At 52.4% G+C, this 17,364-nt stretch overlaps 1 protein-coding gene across 2 annotated transcripts in view; it reads left to right on the forward strand.

Moving 5' to 3' along the window:
• Nucleotides 1-17,364, forward strand: part of Pax7 (paired box 7) — a 95,196-nt gene that overhangs the window by 55,150 nt on the left and 22,682 nt on the right. For both annotated transcript variants that reach the window (XM_021160850.2, XM_021160851.1), the window contains exons 6-7: nucleotides 289-454; nucleotides 1,407-1,609. In XM_021160850.2, coding sequence (XP_021016509.1) covers nucleotides 289-454; nucleotides 1,407-1,609 — 369 coding nt within the window. The remainder of the gene's footprint in view (nucleotides 1-288; nucleotides 455-1,406; nucleotides 1,610-17,364) is intronic.

Consider the following 17,364-nt stretch of genomic DNA (forward strand, 5'->3'; position numbering starts at 1 on the left):
CCCCTCTTTACTCAGGATGTTCTGTATGTGTGGTCTCCTCTTGGAGGGCTTCCGGGAGGAGGTGGAGGCTTAGAACAAGGACTGGAGACACTGGGGTGGAGCACTTGCCATGGGAGGAGCACGAGGCTGAGTGTCTCCAGGCCTCTCCTCACCCTATCCTGTGCCTGTCACCTGCTTCCTGAAAAACAGGGATCATTGTAAAAGCCCTCCCTGGAGAGTGGTGAGGGGACCCTGCCTCTGAAGGTCCCTGCAGGCCTTCCTGGTGGCTCAGCCTCCTCTCCCCTTCAGGTTTGGTTCAGTAACCGGCGTGCCCGCTGGCGCAAGCAGGCAGGAGCTAACCAGCTGGCCGCCTTCAACCACCTTCTGCCGGGAGGTTTCCCACCCACCGGCATGCCCACGCTGCCACCCTACCAGCTGCCGGACTCTACCTACCCTACCACCACCATCTCCCAAGGTGAGTGTCTGCTATTCAAGTACTGTTGTCCTGACTTTGGAACTCCTGGTCACTCAGGGCTGAAGAGCCCAGCTCCTCTGTCCTCGCACCCTGGGTTACAATGGGACACTGAGACCCCTCAAAGAAGGCAGATCTTTTGGGCACAGACCATTCTTCCAGTAGCTTCTAGGATGCCACACAGCCTGAGCAAGAGAAATGCCAAGGGAAGAAGGTGGAAGGGAGGGAGCCTAGGATACCCAAGGCCCTTGGGAAGTAAAGATTTCCTTCCCTTGGTTTCTGAGCCACCCATCTTGATCCCACCCTAGCATACACAAAAAACCTCTTAACATCTGCTGCACAGGGCTGCCTCCTGAAGGGCCCAGAGGTTGGCATGCTGGGGAGGCTAAGTATCCAGAGAACCCTGCCCGTGATTCTTAATAAGAAATAAGCCAGTGTGGAAGACAGCAGGAACCCAGCCTCAGAAAGCTGTGCAGAGGGAGGGACCCTAACAGAGCAGAATAGCAACGTAGTAGCTGAGTTTAGTTCATTCATTGACCTTGGCTCTGGCCCAACCCACTGAGCCTCAGTCTCCCGACTCCTCTCCATCCCCCCCCCCGACCCAAAGCTAGGACTCAACTCAGCATGACAGGTACCCACAAAATGCTAATAGGGCAAGTCTGGGTGGATGATAGATGCCATCAGGCACACCTTACAATCCAGTTAGTGCTTATTGAGCATCTACTGTATGCAGAATATCAAGCACCAAGACTGTGCAGGTTGCCTAGAGGTCACCTAGATGCCAAGCAGGTGTGAGTCAAGCCCTGGCCACTCTGATGTTGGGGTGCCTGGGAACCAGCTGGTCTCAGCTCAAGTCACTTGAGAAGCTGGTCCCTTCCCTCCAGAGGGCACGACTGGGTGGAGTTTCAAGGAGGCTTTTGCTACTTGCTTAGGACCTCTCCGGGTCTCTCCTCAGATGGGGGCAGCACAGTACACAGGCCCCAGCCTCTTCCACCGTCAACCATGCATCAGGGTGGGCTGGCTGCGGCTGCTGCAGCTGCGGACACCAGCTCTGCCTACGGAGCCCGCCACAGCTTCTCCAGCTACTCTGACAGCTTCATGAACCCTGGGGCTCCCTCCAACCACATGAACCCTGTCAGCAATGGCCTGTCTCCTCAGGTAGGTAGCCTCTCTACTCCACTTGCCAGATTCCTGCTGGCCCAACCAGAGGGGCTCAGGTAAACCGGACTGGCTCTCTCCCACAGGGGTCGGGGGAGGGTCACTAAAAACTCAGAGGTCTCAGGAAACCCCTGGCTGCTCGGGACCCTAAGAGAGTTTGAGCAGGAAACAAAGGTCTCTTCTTCCTTCCCTTGCCTTGTGTCTGTGATTATGGCTCTGGGTTGATCTACTGCTTTCTGGAGATGGGAGACAGTTGGTCACTCCCTCCAGATCCGCATGGACTGATTGCAGGATCTGTTCTTGGTCCCACCCGCCATTCTGAGCTCGATCCCGGGCACATTCCTACAGTGAGTAGGAGGCGGCTGGCATGCCTTTGAATCTAGAAACAAGAGTCCTTCCTAGAGCCAGTTAGCACTCCATGCCTCCCTTTTTATCAGGCCATGATCAACTACTGGGAGGACAGGATCCCTCCTATTGGTAGAGAGAATGGATGCCTAGGTTTTGGGCCAAGATCTTTGCTTAGGTTGGACCTTAGGGCCTCAGGTTTGCTCGTGTGCAATTGGTGGCTGGCTCAATCACGAATAGCCTGATGGAGTCATGGCTTTGGAGAAAGATGGAAAGATAACATAAAGCTCCAGGTGGTACTTGGTGGTTTGTTGAGCAGAGCTGATGTTTGGAGTCTGGGTGATGGGTTTGTTTCTGTAGCTACAAACAGTCTCCCAAGTGCCCCTGGGAAAAGGCTTTTATTCTGCATCCCACCTGCCACTCCCTCTTCCTCTCATCTGCAGGAGACAGTCTTGGCATGGGAAACAAACTGATGTGAACAGCTGTGTTGTGTGGGAGAAGGTGCAGACTTTGGGGGAGGCCGAGAGCCAGTGCACATCTAGGAGCCTCAGCTTTTCCCATTTACAGGGTCTGTCCTTTATACCCTACCCACGAGAACTTGCTGTAATCTGTGTGTGGATAGTCTGACGCAGAATAGAATCAAGCAGACATTAGTTTTCTTGTCCCTCTATTGCTCAGGCAATATATTAATAGTTAATATGACAAAGTTATTGTGACAAAAACTCGTTAGCTGAAGAGCAAAGGCGGGCACGGGGAGAAGGCTCAGTTGGTGGCCCTTGTCTTGTAAGCACAGAGCAGAGAACAGATCCTTAGCACCGATGGAAAGAACCAGGGACGGTGGGGCACATACGGAGTCCCAGCACTGGGGAGGTAGAGACAGAAGAAGCTTGCTGGCCAGCCAGCCTAATGGTCATGGTGAGGTCCAGGCTCAGTGAGAGCGGCCGTGTCTCAGGGAATAAGGGAGAAAGTGACTAAGAAGACACTCAACAGCAATCTCTGGCCTCTACACACATGTGTGCACATTCATGAGCAAACACACACATGTGCATGCATGCACGCACACATGCATGTGCACACGTATGAACAGACACACACATTTACACACACGCTCACACACAACACATCCATGAGCACACACGCATGAACACACATACACATGCACACTTGAACACACACATAAACATACACATGTATGCACAGACACATAGACACAGACATAAACAGATGCACACATGCATACATGCACACACACACACACACACCCCACACCACAGCTCCTGGTGGGATTATACAGACCTCAGAGGCCCTCAGGTCAAGAATGAAGCCGTCAACTCATTAGGACCTGTCAGCCTTGGGCTGGCTCTCTCACGACATCCTAACTCTCTTGCTAGTACCTAGCATCAGGTTAGCCTCTCAGCCTCCCTGAGGTTGGAGGTCGTGATTTCTGTTGCATTGATGTCACTGCTAGCTGGCTAGCCTGGGCTAACTTTCCAGAGCTGTCACAGGAGAACAAAGAAGAGGTTTCTTCTCCCCAAGTGGGGCTCAGAGATGGGGTTAAAGGTGAGGAGGGAAGGCCAGAAGGGGGAAACCAACCTACTGATGGGGGAGCTATCCCCCGGGAGCTGGAGTGTAGGCAGGAAGTTGTCTTCTGCCTCTCCCTGGAAGTCTCTAGATTGGATCCAGAGCTTCTGTCCAGGCGAGACCTGGGGTGGCTTCCACCATGAGCAGAAGTCCATCTGTCCTGAGTCTCTAGGCTCAGAGGGCATGATGGATGGGCTCTCTCCGAGCCCTGCCTTCAGGTTCCCACCAAAGGTATAAAGGCAGGTGACAATGGCAGAAGGGACATGAAGGGGAACAGCTGCAGGGATGAAGCTGCCCTCAGGGAAGAGGCAAGGGCAGGCAGGCCAGCAAATGCAGGTGTGTGTGTGTGTGTGTGTGTGTGTGTGTGTGTGTGTGTCCCCACTGAGGGTGGCAAGGCAAACCTCTGAACATAAGGGTCAAAGTTTCAACATTTCAAAGTCCCCTTTCAACTCAGAGTTTACTCTTGTCCTCCTGGCTCTGGGTTTTTGGGAGGGATCTGTGGGGGGAGGGGGAACAATTCTCAGTTGACCTCCCCTGTCCTCTGTCCCCAATAAGAAACTCCCCCAGAGTTCCTCTAAGCTCTTTGTGGGTGTGTCACCTCTGCACCTCTGAGGTAGGTTCATACACTGCTATCCAGGATCAGAGGTCTGGTCCCTCCCTGTCACTTGGATAGTGTCAGCTTTGCAGGTTGTGTGTTTTTGTTGCTCCAGAAGCCAAAGGGATTTCTGTGTGCAGCGGAAGCTAGGAGATTTAGGGATGGGACCGGCCTGTGTACCTTGCTGGTAGTCTGTGGTTGCCTGTGAGAAAGAAGATTTCTTTCCACGCTTTGACGACCATCCCTTGTCTCTACCCAATCTTGGAAATGGTTGCCTCTGTGCATCAGGGACTCTCTGGAGAGACCTGACAGGACTTCATAAGAAAACCTTTTGTTCCTTAAAAGTTCTACGAGGTTCCCATTCTGGAGGTGGCACCTCAGAGAACCAATGTACCTAGCATAGGCCGTACACCAGGTACTGTCCCTGCACTTGGGACAAATCAGTAAAAAAAAAAAATGGGGAAACCCTGCCCTGGGGAGACACCTGAGCCACCAGGCCCATAGTGACTTGATCACAAGAGGACTAAGCTCTCTGCAGTCCTGAGACAGACACTGTTTTGGTTGCTATTTGTATTTTAACCCATGTATGAGTCAGGATTCAAACCCTATACCTCGGGAACCCCAGATCCTGACCTCTCAGCTGTATGGAAGGAAAGGTTCCTCTGAGCCAGGTTGTGAGTTAAGAACAAAACAAAACAACAACAACAAAAAAAACATAACAAGACAAAGCTCCAAGCACCTTAGGTGGGAGGCTCAAAGCAGAGCAGAATCAGTCAGCAAACCTTCCTTGAGGCTTGGAACCTTCAAGACCCCCACCCATGGACCCCCACCTTAAAGCAGCAGACAGTAAGTCCTCCCTGTGAGGCCTCCTACTCTTGCCCCGAGACCTTCTGATGGGGTTCTGGGAAAGGGAAGCTGGTCCAGGGACCTCATTTCTGATGGCTGTCTGGTTAAGACTTTGCTGCAGGCTGAGGGCCAGTTACTTGGAAAATGACTGAAAATAGCTCCCAAGAAACTGAGTGTGGCAGTGGACACCTGCGATCTTACCCAGAACCCGGGAGGTAAGAGCAGGAGGATCAGAAATTCAAGGCATCCTTAGCTACATAATGAGGTGAAAGGGGAGGAAGGCAGGTAGGTAAGTAGTCTTTGCAAGGGTGAGTCCCTTGAGTCCTCGGCAGTGCAGATGGGTAAGGTGAGTAGTGACTTCCAGTCCTTTCCAGGAACGGCATGAAAGACCCACAGGGCAAGGAAGATACAAGAATGATGGAAGGGTCCCAGTCTGAAGACAAACCAGGACTCCTGGCCTCAGGAGAAGCATGGCAGAGACACATTTCTTGTCTCAGGTGCCCTGATGTAATGGCCAGAACCTTGCCCTCCCTTGTTGAGGTCCCAGTGGCACGTAGTGACAGACATCAAGAGACTGTGCTGAGCTGCCAAACTCAAGCATAGAGTCAGGAGCAGTATTCTGCCATTGAAGTGACCTCAGACTGCTGGCAGGGGGCCTGTACTGGGGCCTCTTTGGGGACAAACTTGTGAGACCTGTGGGGAGAAGTAATCCCTGGTGTTCCCTTCCCACCCAGCACTGTTAGACTTGGGAATGGAAACAGGTCTGGAGAGGGCTGGGTGTGGCCAAGATCCTTGAAAAGTCCCATGTTAGATCTTGAATCAAGGGCGCTTGCTGCTGTGTTACGGAAGGGGATGTGGTCAGAGCTCAGCCTCTCTCTTCACCCCCTCAGTCACCATCATCTTTGTCTCTCTCCATATTTACAGCCTCTAAGTGAGCCATTACTTATGTTCCTGTGATCCTTTGTGGTTTTCCCTTCCTTGGCTCTCTCTTCCTTTTCTTCCTGTGCCTGCAATAATTATTCGGCAGACTGATGGGCTGAAGCTGGGGTAGGGAGTCACTAGGCCTGGATTTGACCCCTAGCAGTAGAGATGTAAATACTATATATATAAATTACAGTGGTCATCAACACAAAGTTAATGCTGAATGCAGACCAGGCTTAGAAGTGGCAAACTGTGGTACCTGCTTCCATCCTTAGAATCATGGCAGTTATCTTATGGCCTCCATCCCACAGATGGGATGACTACTTTATCCAGGGCCATCCATCCATTCAACCAACCATCCATCCATTCATTTCTCCATCTTCCTATCCATCCATCCACACATCTACCCATCCATCCATCCACCCATTCATCCATCCATCTATCTGTCCACCCATCCATCATCCATCCACCAACCCATCCATCCATCCATCCATCCACCAACTAACTCATCTATCTATCTATCTATCTATCTATCTATCTATCTATCTATCTATCTATCTATCTATCTATCTATCCATCATCCCTCAGTTCCATTTCTCCATTCGCCATCCTATCCATCCATCTGCTCACCCACCCACCAAGTCCATTCATCTGCTCATTCATCTGTCTATCCATGAATCCACTCTTCCATCAGTCCATTCACACATACGTCTACCTGCCTATCCACCCACACATTTATCCTCTCATTCACCCTCCTATCCACCCACCTGCCCACTCATCCCCCACCCATCCACCCAACCAATCTACACATCCACCCATCCTAAAGTCCATCCATATAGCTATCTGTCCACCTATCCACTCATCCACCCTCTCATTCTCCGCTTGCCATCCTAGCCCATCCATCCATCCACACACCTATAATCCTCTCATCTATTCACCCAATCACCTATCCACTCATGCACTTCCTTCCATCCATTCATACAGCCATACATTCACTCCTCTACCCATCCATCTGTCCACCCATCCATCCACCCATCCAATGTGCTGTGCCAGTCTATGACACGTTCTGGAAAGTATCAGAGCCGGGATTGGAACGGTCTGCCTGCAGAGCCCATCTTGCTGTTGTGTCTGCCCACAAGGTTGGTATGAATGCCCATATAGGAGAGGTTGGTGCTTTGGTCAAGGAAATTGAAGTCCAAGGCCACAGGGGCAGTTAAGGGCAGATCCAGGTTCGGAGTCTGTATCTACAAACAGCAGTATCTGTTTCCTTCTGTGATAGAGCTTCAGATCTGCATGATAACTGGCGAATGCCATCTTCCAAGCGTTTCTCAATGGCAGGTTCTCAGTTCTGCCCTCCTAGCCCAAGGCCTCCAGAGGGGACAAACCAGCAAGGTCAGAGACTTGGCACCTGAGCCCATGTGAACACCTGACCTGTTTGAGGTCATTCAAGCCCCACAAAACCTCTCCTCTTGGGAAGGCATTCTTAGAGAGGCTAAGATGCTCAAGGAAGGCCACGGAGCCATTGAGTGGCAGAACTAGAGTTCTAAGCAACATCTACTTGACCTCTGGACCTCACCACTGCTGACCCTCAACAGGACAAGAGGAAGGCACACTGGGACTCCTGGGACTGCGTTTCACCTGCACAGGAGACTCCTCGCCTCTGTCTCCTCTTACTTCCTCCCTGTTCCCGCCCCTTTATTGGTGACATTGCGTTTCTAATAAGCATTTAAAATGAGTCTTGCTGGACCAGGGACGAGGAAGGAGGAGGGAGGGAGAGACATGTAGGCAGGAAGATGGGGCGGCGTGGGGGGGATCATGGGGTGTTAAATAGCCCAGAATTTTTAAAAACCTGATGCAAATCATTGGTAGGAGAGAAAATTACGCGCAATTATGCCCTGATACTGGAAGGTTTTGCCTAGCCCAGGCAACAAGATCTCATTAACAAGCAGAAAATAAGATTGAAATGGTGTGTAAAAGAGCTGAAAAATGAATTTGAATGCTGCGTTTGTCCACAATTACCCCCTCCTTCACACATATTTTATTGCAATTTTTTTATTATTCTTAATCCCTCCATTCCTCAAAGCAGATTGGGGACATCCTGGCATTACCGGGGCACTGGGAGGAGGTGTGAAGGATCTTCTGCTCCCCTGAAACGAGACCCTTTCTTGCCAACATCTTCCAAGGTTGGGATTTGGAAGGATTGGAATTCATTTCTCGGGCTTAGCGGGTTGTAGGGACACGGGGCTTTAACCCCAGCCAGAGTCTCCTCTGCACCCCTGCCCGCCTAGCCCTGCTTTTGCCTCCCTTCCCAGGTGACTCTCCTGCCATGAGCTTCCTTCCCTCTGCCTCCATGGGGTTTCTATGGGTCTCCGTGCTCTCCTTCCCTTGGGAAGCCTCTCTCTCAGGCCCCCACAAGTGGGAGGTGGGCTGCATCAGAAGAAACAACAAGGTGGATCAGAACATCAAGTTCTGATTCTGCTACTTATCCTGAGGTTGTGTGACCCGCAGGGCAGCTTACTTAACCTCTCTGGGTTTCATTTCTCTTACCTGAAAGGAGGGATATCATCTCTGCTTCTCAGAGGCACTGTGAGGACTAAGGGGAGATTTGAGCAAAGTACCTGGCACACAGTAGGTGCTTGGTAAATGGTCACTCTCTGCACCCTTTCACCTACCTAGGCCTCGCCTCTCCTTCACTCCTTCCGCCATCCTTCCCTGCTCTCCCTTCCGTTTTGGTTGGCTGGGAAAATGTTGTGCCAGTTTCTTCTTTAGAGCAATGTAGTGCGTTCAGCTGACTCAACCTGGAGAGAGCTGCTGTGCACGCAACTCTCCTATCTGTGGAAAGCCCTGGAAGCTGCCTACTATGCTCCTAGAAGGTGAGCTGCAAGGGAGGGGACGACTCAGGACTCTGCCTCTGTTCCTAGGAGCAGGGCAAAGCCAGTGGAGTCATCCGCACCCTCCTTCCCTGCCTTGTTTCTCACCATGACTGGGGTCAAGGGTCAGTTTTCAAACAGGACCAGGAGTCTGTGGCTGGCTTTTCTTGGACCCGTAGCTCAGTACGTTTTTTTTTTTTTAAAGCATCAACTGGTTTTCCCCATACCCAGTAATTGCCCATCTTGTAGAGATGCAGGCCACATCTGCCAGCCCCCAGTTAAAGCCAGATGGGGAAGCAGCTGGGGAACATGTCACCATCGCTCTGTTCTCCAGGGGTCCCTCCCACTCCAGCAGGAAACCGCCCCTCTCCCCTGACATTCTTGGCAGGGCCAGCTCTGGCAAAGAACTGGCCACTCTGGAGGTCTGAGCCACGGTCTTGGTGGCCAGCTTTAGTCCTGGCCTGGGTAGGCAGAGCCTCCCTCCCTCCCTCACCAGAGGAACAGACCCTGCCAGTGTGCCTTGTGCGCTCTCCAGCCGTCCTGCCTTTGTCGGAGGTCACCCACCTCCGTGGAAAGGCTGAGTTATTTCCCACTGGCTGCTGCTCCCGACACTGCCACCTGCTTTCGTCCATCAGAGGCCAAGGCTCTGGTCCCTGGGGAGAGCGGCAGCGGTGAAAACAGAGCCCTGTTTATGTCTCTGCTTTCACCCTTCATCCTGGGTAAAGAAAGGGAACAAGGAGGGGGGAGGGTCAAGGGTGGGAACTGCCTTCCTAACACAGAAGAGGAAGCCTGCAGGCAGTTAGCTGAGGATGAGGAGGTGGCAGGGACTATACCTGCTAGGGTCAGGACAAATGGCTTGTGGCTTGGCTTGCAGGGTGACACTGGAGACAGTTTAATGATTGAAGGGACAATGGTAGACTCTGCTGGCCCTTTCTCAGAATGGGATCTGGAGAGCTGCAGTTGAGTTCACTATAGAAAATAACTACATCTATTTAAGTGTTCCCACCTAACCCTGGAAAAGTGTGGTCAGCGCCACCCTCTGTTCCTGATGGGGCCACCATATCCTCAGAGGCTGAGGGAACTCCTTATAACTCAGGATCGTGTTCACTGGGTAACATGTCCTTTTCAGCATCTGGAACATAGTAGGTCTCTAGCAATTGTTGGTCAACCCCAGGCCTCAGGCTTGACAGAGCACAGTAACAAGGGTTCCCTGGGGATGAGGGGGACAGGAAGCAGCTGATCATCTGGTCTGTCCTTGAATCCATCATGATGTCTGTCAAGTTCATGGGACACAGCACAAGGGGAGACTGGGGAAAGAGGGATTTGAGGTCACTGCAGATCACCTGTGCTCTAGCAAGTTGCATTTTGGGGGAGGACACTATCTCTTCCTCTCCCTGCCATTGGAGAATTGATCATGGACAATTCTGGAAGATTTCTGACTCAGCAGGAAGAGCAGCAGAGATTCAGGAGGCAAATAGGTTGCAACATAGCAAAGATTATATGACAGCCCATAACAGAGATGTGGTGTGGGCTCATTGCGTGCTCAGGGCTTTCCATGCCAGCCCGTGTCTCTGCTCGTATGACCTCAAACAATGTCCATGAGCTTCCTGGGCCTCCCTCTCCTCATCCCCACCATTCATCAGCAGCCTTAGAATTTAGTGAGGGGCTGGGAGTGTAGTTCAGTAGGTAGAGTACTGCGTAGCACGCAAGAACCTGGGTTCCATCCACAGCAACACATAAACAGGGTGTGGTCGTGCACACCCGCAATCCCATTACTCAGGAGATAGAGACAGGAGAATCGGAGGTTCAAAACCAGCCTAGGTTACATATCAAGTTCAAGGCCAGCCTAGGATACATGAGACCCTGTCCAAAGAAAGACAAGAAGAAGGAAACTAGGCATTTGACAGGAACAAGCCCTTGCCGCACCTTGTACAAGGCAGGAACATAACTGGGGTTCTTTCTGCTTCTCTCACCCTAAGCAGATCCTACTATGAAGAGGTCTTGCTAGGCCCTGCCCACTGCAGGCCCAGGCAGCTGTGGGTTGGAAAAACTAAAGGATCACTCTCTCAGCTCTTAGACTCACTGTATGGTCTAAGGAGATGGGCTCCAGTTTCCTGCTTCCTGCCATGAAAGAGTTGGGCCGAAGGCTACCAAGGCTCCCTCCTGTTTAGAGTGTGTGACTACACACTCCCAGGACCCCGGCTCAGGCTGTGGGGCTCCACAGTTCTGAGTAGCATTGGTGAAGGACAAGTCACACCTTGAGACAGTCCGAGGCAGATAGTGGGAGAGAAAGTGAGGGAGGTTAGCAGTTAATATCACAGGCAGGCTGGGAGCCTTGAGGCCTGTCTGTGGGCTTCCTTGAGGAAGCAGGGAATGCTGAAAGGCCACAAGAACGCCAGGGGGGTGAGGTGAGGATCACATTGAAGGTCTCCAAAGGGCCACTCCCTGCTTCCTGCTTCCTGCCCCCTGTACCTAGCGCCCCTTTGTCTAAGACCCCGTCCCCCACCGTCCCAGCATCCCTGAAACCCAGCCCAGTGTACTCTCTTAGACATCTCCTCCCGGGAAGTGTACCTTTGGCCCCTCCTACCGGGTTAGCAGGTGAGCTTCGAGCTTCCCGAGGCTGTTATCAGTTCTTATCAGCATATGCAAAGTGCCTGCCATTACTAGGCAAGTGCTTTTAAGTAGTAATAACCATGATTACATTTTTTTGGAGTGCTCACCTCAGGCCAGATGTGTGCTGAGCCCAGTACGGACACTTTATTCCATCTTGAAAGCATCCCCTTAGAGGAGGCCCTGGATTGTTTCTGCATCGTAAGTGGAAGCAGGTAGAGATGAGGAGCAGTTCAACCAATTGGTACAGCTGGTTAAAATCCTAACACTCGGTAGAGCCTAGACCCGAATCCAGCCTGCCTGGCCCCAGACACGCCTGCTGCTCTTCCCCAGGGCATGTCATAAAGATGGCTGGTGTCCTGTTCTCCAGGAAGGTGTTTTATTTATTTAGTTAGTTAGTTAGTTAGTTATTTAGTTTATTTGCGTATTTGTTGCATGCATGGGTTTGTGTGCACCACAGCATGTGTATGTGTGTGGTGGTCAGAGGATAATTTGAAGGGAGTCAGTTTTCTGAGTCCAAGGGATCAAACTCCTCAGGCTTGGTGCGGGCTCCTTCCAGCAGCTGTCTCTCTGGCCCTCTGGAAGGATCTTGCAAAGCCCCCAGTGGGACTTTTTGACCTCCGTTGGTCACAACCCCTTCAGAGACAGAAGTTAAAGGCAGAAAGAACGCAGCCTCTGGCTAGAGAGCAGAGAGCAGGTGAGAGCCGAGGCTGGGAGTGATGCTCACACCTGCGTCATCCCAGGCAGCCTTTCTCCTGCCTCAGTTTCTTCTCACATAAATTGAGTGTAAGGAATTATGGGTTTGTGGGTCCGGGCCCAGGTTACACGCGCACATCTTGTGTGGCTGACTGCAGAAAGGAACTGTGTCTTCTTAAGAGACCACAATGGGCCCCAGGTCACAAGGAGACAGTGTAGGTCTGAGCTTCCCAGAATCCCTAGCGCAGCACCCCTCTGCACCCCTCATCTTCTCTTCACACTTTCTCTTTGCTTTAGGCTCCTCACTAACCAAGGGACAGCTCACCCTCACCCCCACCCACTCCTCTGCCCACTTCAGGTTCTCTCCCCCAGCTGGGACACTGCCCTTAGCACCTTTTTTCAGTTGGGACAGGTGCTTGACCACCCACAGAGCTCGGTTAAAGCAAAGGCTAGAAGCACAGGCCACTCTTGGTACAAGGCTTCTGGAAATAGCCAGGTGTGGGCTGGTTCCCTGGGGTGTGGTTGGAGACCCCTGGAAAGGCAGGCCTGACTGTGACCTCATTCCTGTGTAAATTGCCTGTGGGTCGCTCACCCCAGGGATCCTCTACTTGTGCATGTTTCAGGGAGGATGGCTGGCCTTTCCCCTTTCTCTTCTCATACCTCCCTCACCCACGTCCCAGCCCAGAATCTTCTCAGGCACACAGTGGACAGGAAGTTCATATTTCTGTTCATCTCCCTCTCACCCCTCATTGTTCCCTTGTCTCTAGCCCTACTGTTCCTCGGTCCATTGGCCCCACTCTTGGACCTCGTCTTAGACCCCACCTCACTCTCCTGCATACCTGCACACAGGTACAGGCCCCTCTCCTCCAGGATGGTCCCCATCCCTCTGTTCAGACCCTCTCCCTTCCTCCTTCCAGCTCTCCTGGCAGGTCTAACCCCCACAGCCATTGTCTTCCCGAATGTCTTCCATGCTCCTCCACACTCTTCCATCTCTGTGTTCACCGAAGGCCTCCTCTCCTCATCCTCACTCCCTCCTCCACCCCTGTCAGCACTCTTCATCCCTCCAGTCACCGCATCCAACCTACATCGGGTTGAGCTGGGCTGGGTACAGGGTCCTCAGGCCTTATGTGGGGGTGGGGACCAGGGGGACTGGGATGGGGACAGTGATGGGGGTGGGGCGGGCAGCTGAGGCCCCTCCCGCTCTGCTGCTGCTGCTGCTTCGGCTGCTGCGCCTTTGATCCATGGCCTGAGGCCGCCTGACAGTGGAAAATGCGGGGAGACAAAACCACTCAGTCAAAGTGATTCCCAACAACTGTCTCCCCGAGATAAGGACTCGCCGGGCTCCTCAGCCTGCTTAATTCCCACTGCCCGGCCTGGGATCCCGTGCAGCAGCAGCAAGCTGACTGACTTCCAGCAGAAGCAGCTCTGAGAACTAACCTGGTCCTGGGACCCAGGATGGGAGGCAAAGCTAGGGTGTGGGGTTGGTGTGGTGGGTGGGGAACCAGGACAAGGGCTTGTGCATCCAGTGATCTGACAGGATAGGCCCTCTTTTCTTTGCAATTTTGGGAAATCCACCTTGTTCCATTTTCACCAAATTGCTTGCCTCCCTTCCAGGAACATTCTCTTCTGCCAGCAAAGGCCGCTCCCCTTTGGTCCCTCAGCCTCTCCACCCTCCACTCTCTCCAGCCTCTCTTGTTTCCAGGCTTACAGTATTAGCTCTGTGCTCTGACTTTCTAGATAGTTCTTGTTCCCTCTATAGAGCAAGGTCCAGGCTGTCTGGTGGCCAGTATCTCCATTACAAAGCTTAACACATAACAGGGACCCGATACATGCTCAGTGTTAGGGACAGAGAGAACCAGCCTTGCTTGGCCCGTCTTCAAGAAATTACAAATAGGCAGCCCTGAAGCAGAAGCCTCCAGAGAGGGCGGTTTCCAGTTACCCCACCAAGGAGAACACCTTCTTAGCATGTACGAGCTCTAGGAGGCTGGGCTGGGCTCTCTGTCCTTGGCAATCAATGGGGTCTAGTATGGAGACCAGGAGATGGACTTCTGTATGGTAAGGTTTAGAGGAGGCCCACTGATAGGAACTTTCAGGAACCCCCACCCACTCCCCACGATGAACTGCTTCCCACCATGGTGTTTGGCAAAGAGAGATGTTTGCATTTGTGTGGTGGCAAAAGCAGAGGTCACAAGAACTGGACTCATCTCTGGAGTCCTGAGAGCCAGTGAGCACCCACTCATGGGTGCTGGGGTGGAATAACCACAGCCAGTCCTTCACAGGCAGAGCAGACAAGACCAGTGGCAGGGTTTTCCAGAGCTGGGCATCAAAAGGCTCTGTTAAAACTCAACTTCCAGATCGATCCACGCCAACCCTGACAGGTCTTCAGTGGGCCTGGGGAACTGGGTATGAAAGATGGCGTTTGTCATCTGGGGCAGCCCTTAGGCAGCCTGGCACTCCTGAACACTGAATTAATAAGTACTCTCCTGGGCAATCAGCCAGAGACCCTGTCAAAGGCCTCTTTCAGTATGCGTGGGTCCCCTATGTACCCCATAGCACCAGCATCTCAACCCCCTTTTCTTTATAATGTGACTCTGAAACAAAGTATGGTGGTACATGCCGATAGTCCCATCACTTGGGAGGCAGAGGCAGGGACATTGTCATGAGTCTGAGGGAAGCCTGGAGCAAAGCATGAGGGTCAGAGTTCACACACACATACCCCGCCCAGCACCTACCTAAAAACCTGGATGAAGTTGTGCACACTTGTAATCCAGTATTGTAGAAACAGGCTCAGAAAGAGCCCTTGGGCTCTCTGGACATCTGGTCTACCCAGAACAGCAAGCCCAGGTTCGCTTGAGAGGGCTGGAAAGATGGCCCGGTGGTTAAGAGCACTGGTTTTTTCTCCTAGAGGACAGGTTCGATTCTCAGCAACTTTGTGGCAGATCATAATAGTCTCTAACTCCAGGATCTGATGTTCTCTTGTTTCTGTGGGCAGGGAATGCATCCGTGGCACACAGACACACCCATACGTGCATGCATGCACACCCAGACACGCACACACCACTCCCTTTAAAAAGGAAAAACAGAAATGACTATCAAGAGTATCTGCCTGGAGTGGCACAAATAATTTGTCCCCAGACATCTCAGAGCTGGGAGGTACCCCAGAATAGCTTCTAAAAGACACCCCAGAATAGCCTGTCTTACTTGGCACCTGGAGAGGCCCTCAAAACTTGGCTGCCAGAGAGACTTGGCTTATTAGGCTACTCTGAGACCAGGCCATGTCTGGACAGTGCCTGGTAAGTCACATATCCAAAACAGAGACACAGGCAATCTTATGGGTGAGGTAACAATGACCAAAGAGACAGGAGACCCATCCTGCCGTTTCTCTGTCGCTCACCCTGCTGTGGCTCAGACCCCAGCTCTCCAGGTCCAGAGGACTACTTGAGCTAAGTTGGCCCGAGGCCAAATGAGCAAGACCCTCTCATCAGACCCGGGCTTTCTGACCAGAGGCGTCAGAGGATTAAGGTCCCATGAGGGCCCTGGCAAGTGTCTTATCATAAAGGCGACATGTCCAGGCTGAAATGGAGCCTCAGTGCCCAGGGGCAGAAGTTCCTGATCCCCACCCAAGGGGATTCCTTACTCTCAGCCATAGACATTCCCTCCCTGCCTGAAACTCTTCCCTGAGCGCCCTGCGGCTCACCCGGCTCCCAGACAACTTCATTCTTTTAAAAGGTCTCTGGGGGTGAGGTAGCTGCTGCTTTGGGGTTCTGCCATGCTTTGAGCCACTGAGAAGCAGGTCTGATACCGTTGCTGTATATAGTGTCTGAAGTAATGGTTCTGTTTGGTTTTCACTGTGCTGGGCATAGAACTCTGTGCCTTGTATACTCTGAACAAATGTGCAACCACTGGACTACATCCTGAACCTTGTTTTGTTTTGTTTTGTTTTGTTTTGTTTTGTTTTGCTTTGTTTTTCGAGACAGGCTTTTACCCCATAACATAGGCTGGCCTGGATCTCGCTATGTAGCTCAGGATGGCCTCAAAATAGCTAGGTTTACAGGAATGTGACTCTATGCTCAGCTTGACAAAGCACTTCCGTCCCCAATATCTGTCTATATGATGGTAGCTGAACATTGAATGTCAGTCTGCACATTTTGCTGACTCTCATGAAGTCCAAGGCAAACATGTTTGGGGAATGTCAGAATCCAAAACCCAGCTCTACTGTGGGGCAGATGTCGTCCCCCTCCCATCTCCCCCATCCCCCCGACCCCACCCCACCCCACCTCCGTCCATGGGCTATCTCAGTAGGAGGGACAGGCTTGTCAGTCACCATCACTGTGGCTCTCTTTAGAGGATCCCCAGTGATACTGTGCCCTGAAGGTGTGCCAGCCAGGTGCCCTCTTGTGCTTTCCTATCCCAGAAATCCCAACTTAATGTATTCCACCCTGGGCATCAGAGGGTGAAGAAAGGAGGGCACATGAGAGGGGGTCCCAGACCCCAGAACCAAGAGGAAATGGCAAGGGAGTGAGACAGCCCAAAGGCTATTCAACCATGAGGTCCATACGAGCTCTCTTGATCATCACTTGGACCAGGCTGGACCAGGAGATGTGGGGGGGGGGGCGAGGAGTGGACAGAGGGAACAAAGAGGAGAAGGTACATATGTATGGACAGACGGACCAGAGAGCCAAAAGTACATGTGTATGGACAGACAGACCAGAGAACAGCTCAATGAGATACTGAAGGGAGAAGGAAGAAGGGTCTGAAGTGACATGCACCGTCATGGAGACAGAGAGAGACAGAGACAGAGACAGAGAGAGATGGAGGGGTGTGGGAGAAAGAGAGGGGGCTGAAGGGGCAATGGAGACTAGGAGCCAAGGCAAGAGGTTCAGTGACAGCGGCAGAGGCTGGGAGAGAAGCAGAGAACACAGGAATCTTTGCATATAGTGGCAAAGGCTGCTGGAGGAAGGGTCAGAGCTCTCCCTCAGGAGCCTGGGCAGGAGGGCCCAGAGCTCAGGCAGGTGCAGGAGGGGCTGGAGAACCCCAGGAGGAGGAGACCCGGCATTGTGGGGCTGGGGGGGGACACAAATGGGAATTCCAGCCCACCAGCACCCCGCTGTGTGTCCTTAGGCTGCCCTGTCCGCCAGAGCAGCAACACAGACTCATCTGTACCCCAACAGGGTGACCTGCCAGAGCTAGCAGTGTCCCAGGCTCCCTGCAAGCACTGACACCCCCCCTTCTACCCACCCATCCCCCGCCATGGCAGGGACCTTTTCAGGGTTACCAGGCCTAAACCACAG

Source organism: Mus caroli, unplaced genomic scaffold, assembly GCF_978045245.1.
Source record: "Mus caroli unplaced genomic scaffold, Mus_caroli_1 scaffold_6, whole genome shotgun sequence".
NCBI classification, from domain to species: Eukaryota; Metazoa; Chordata; class Mammalia; order Rodentia; family Muridae; genus Mus; species Mus caroli.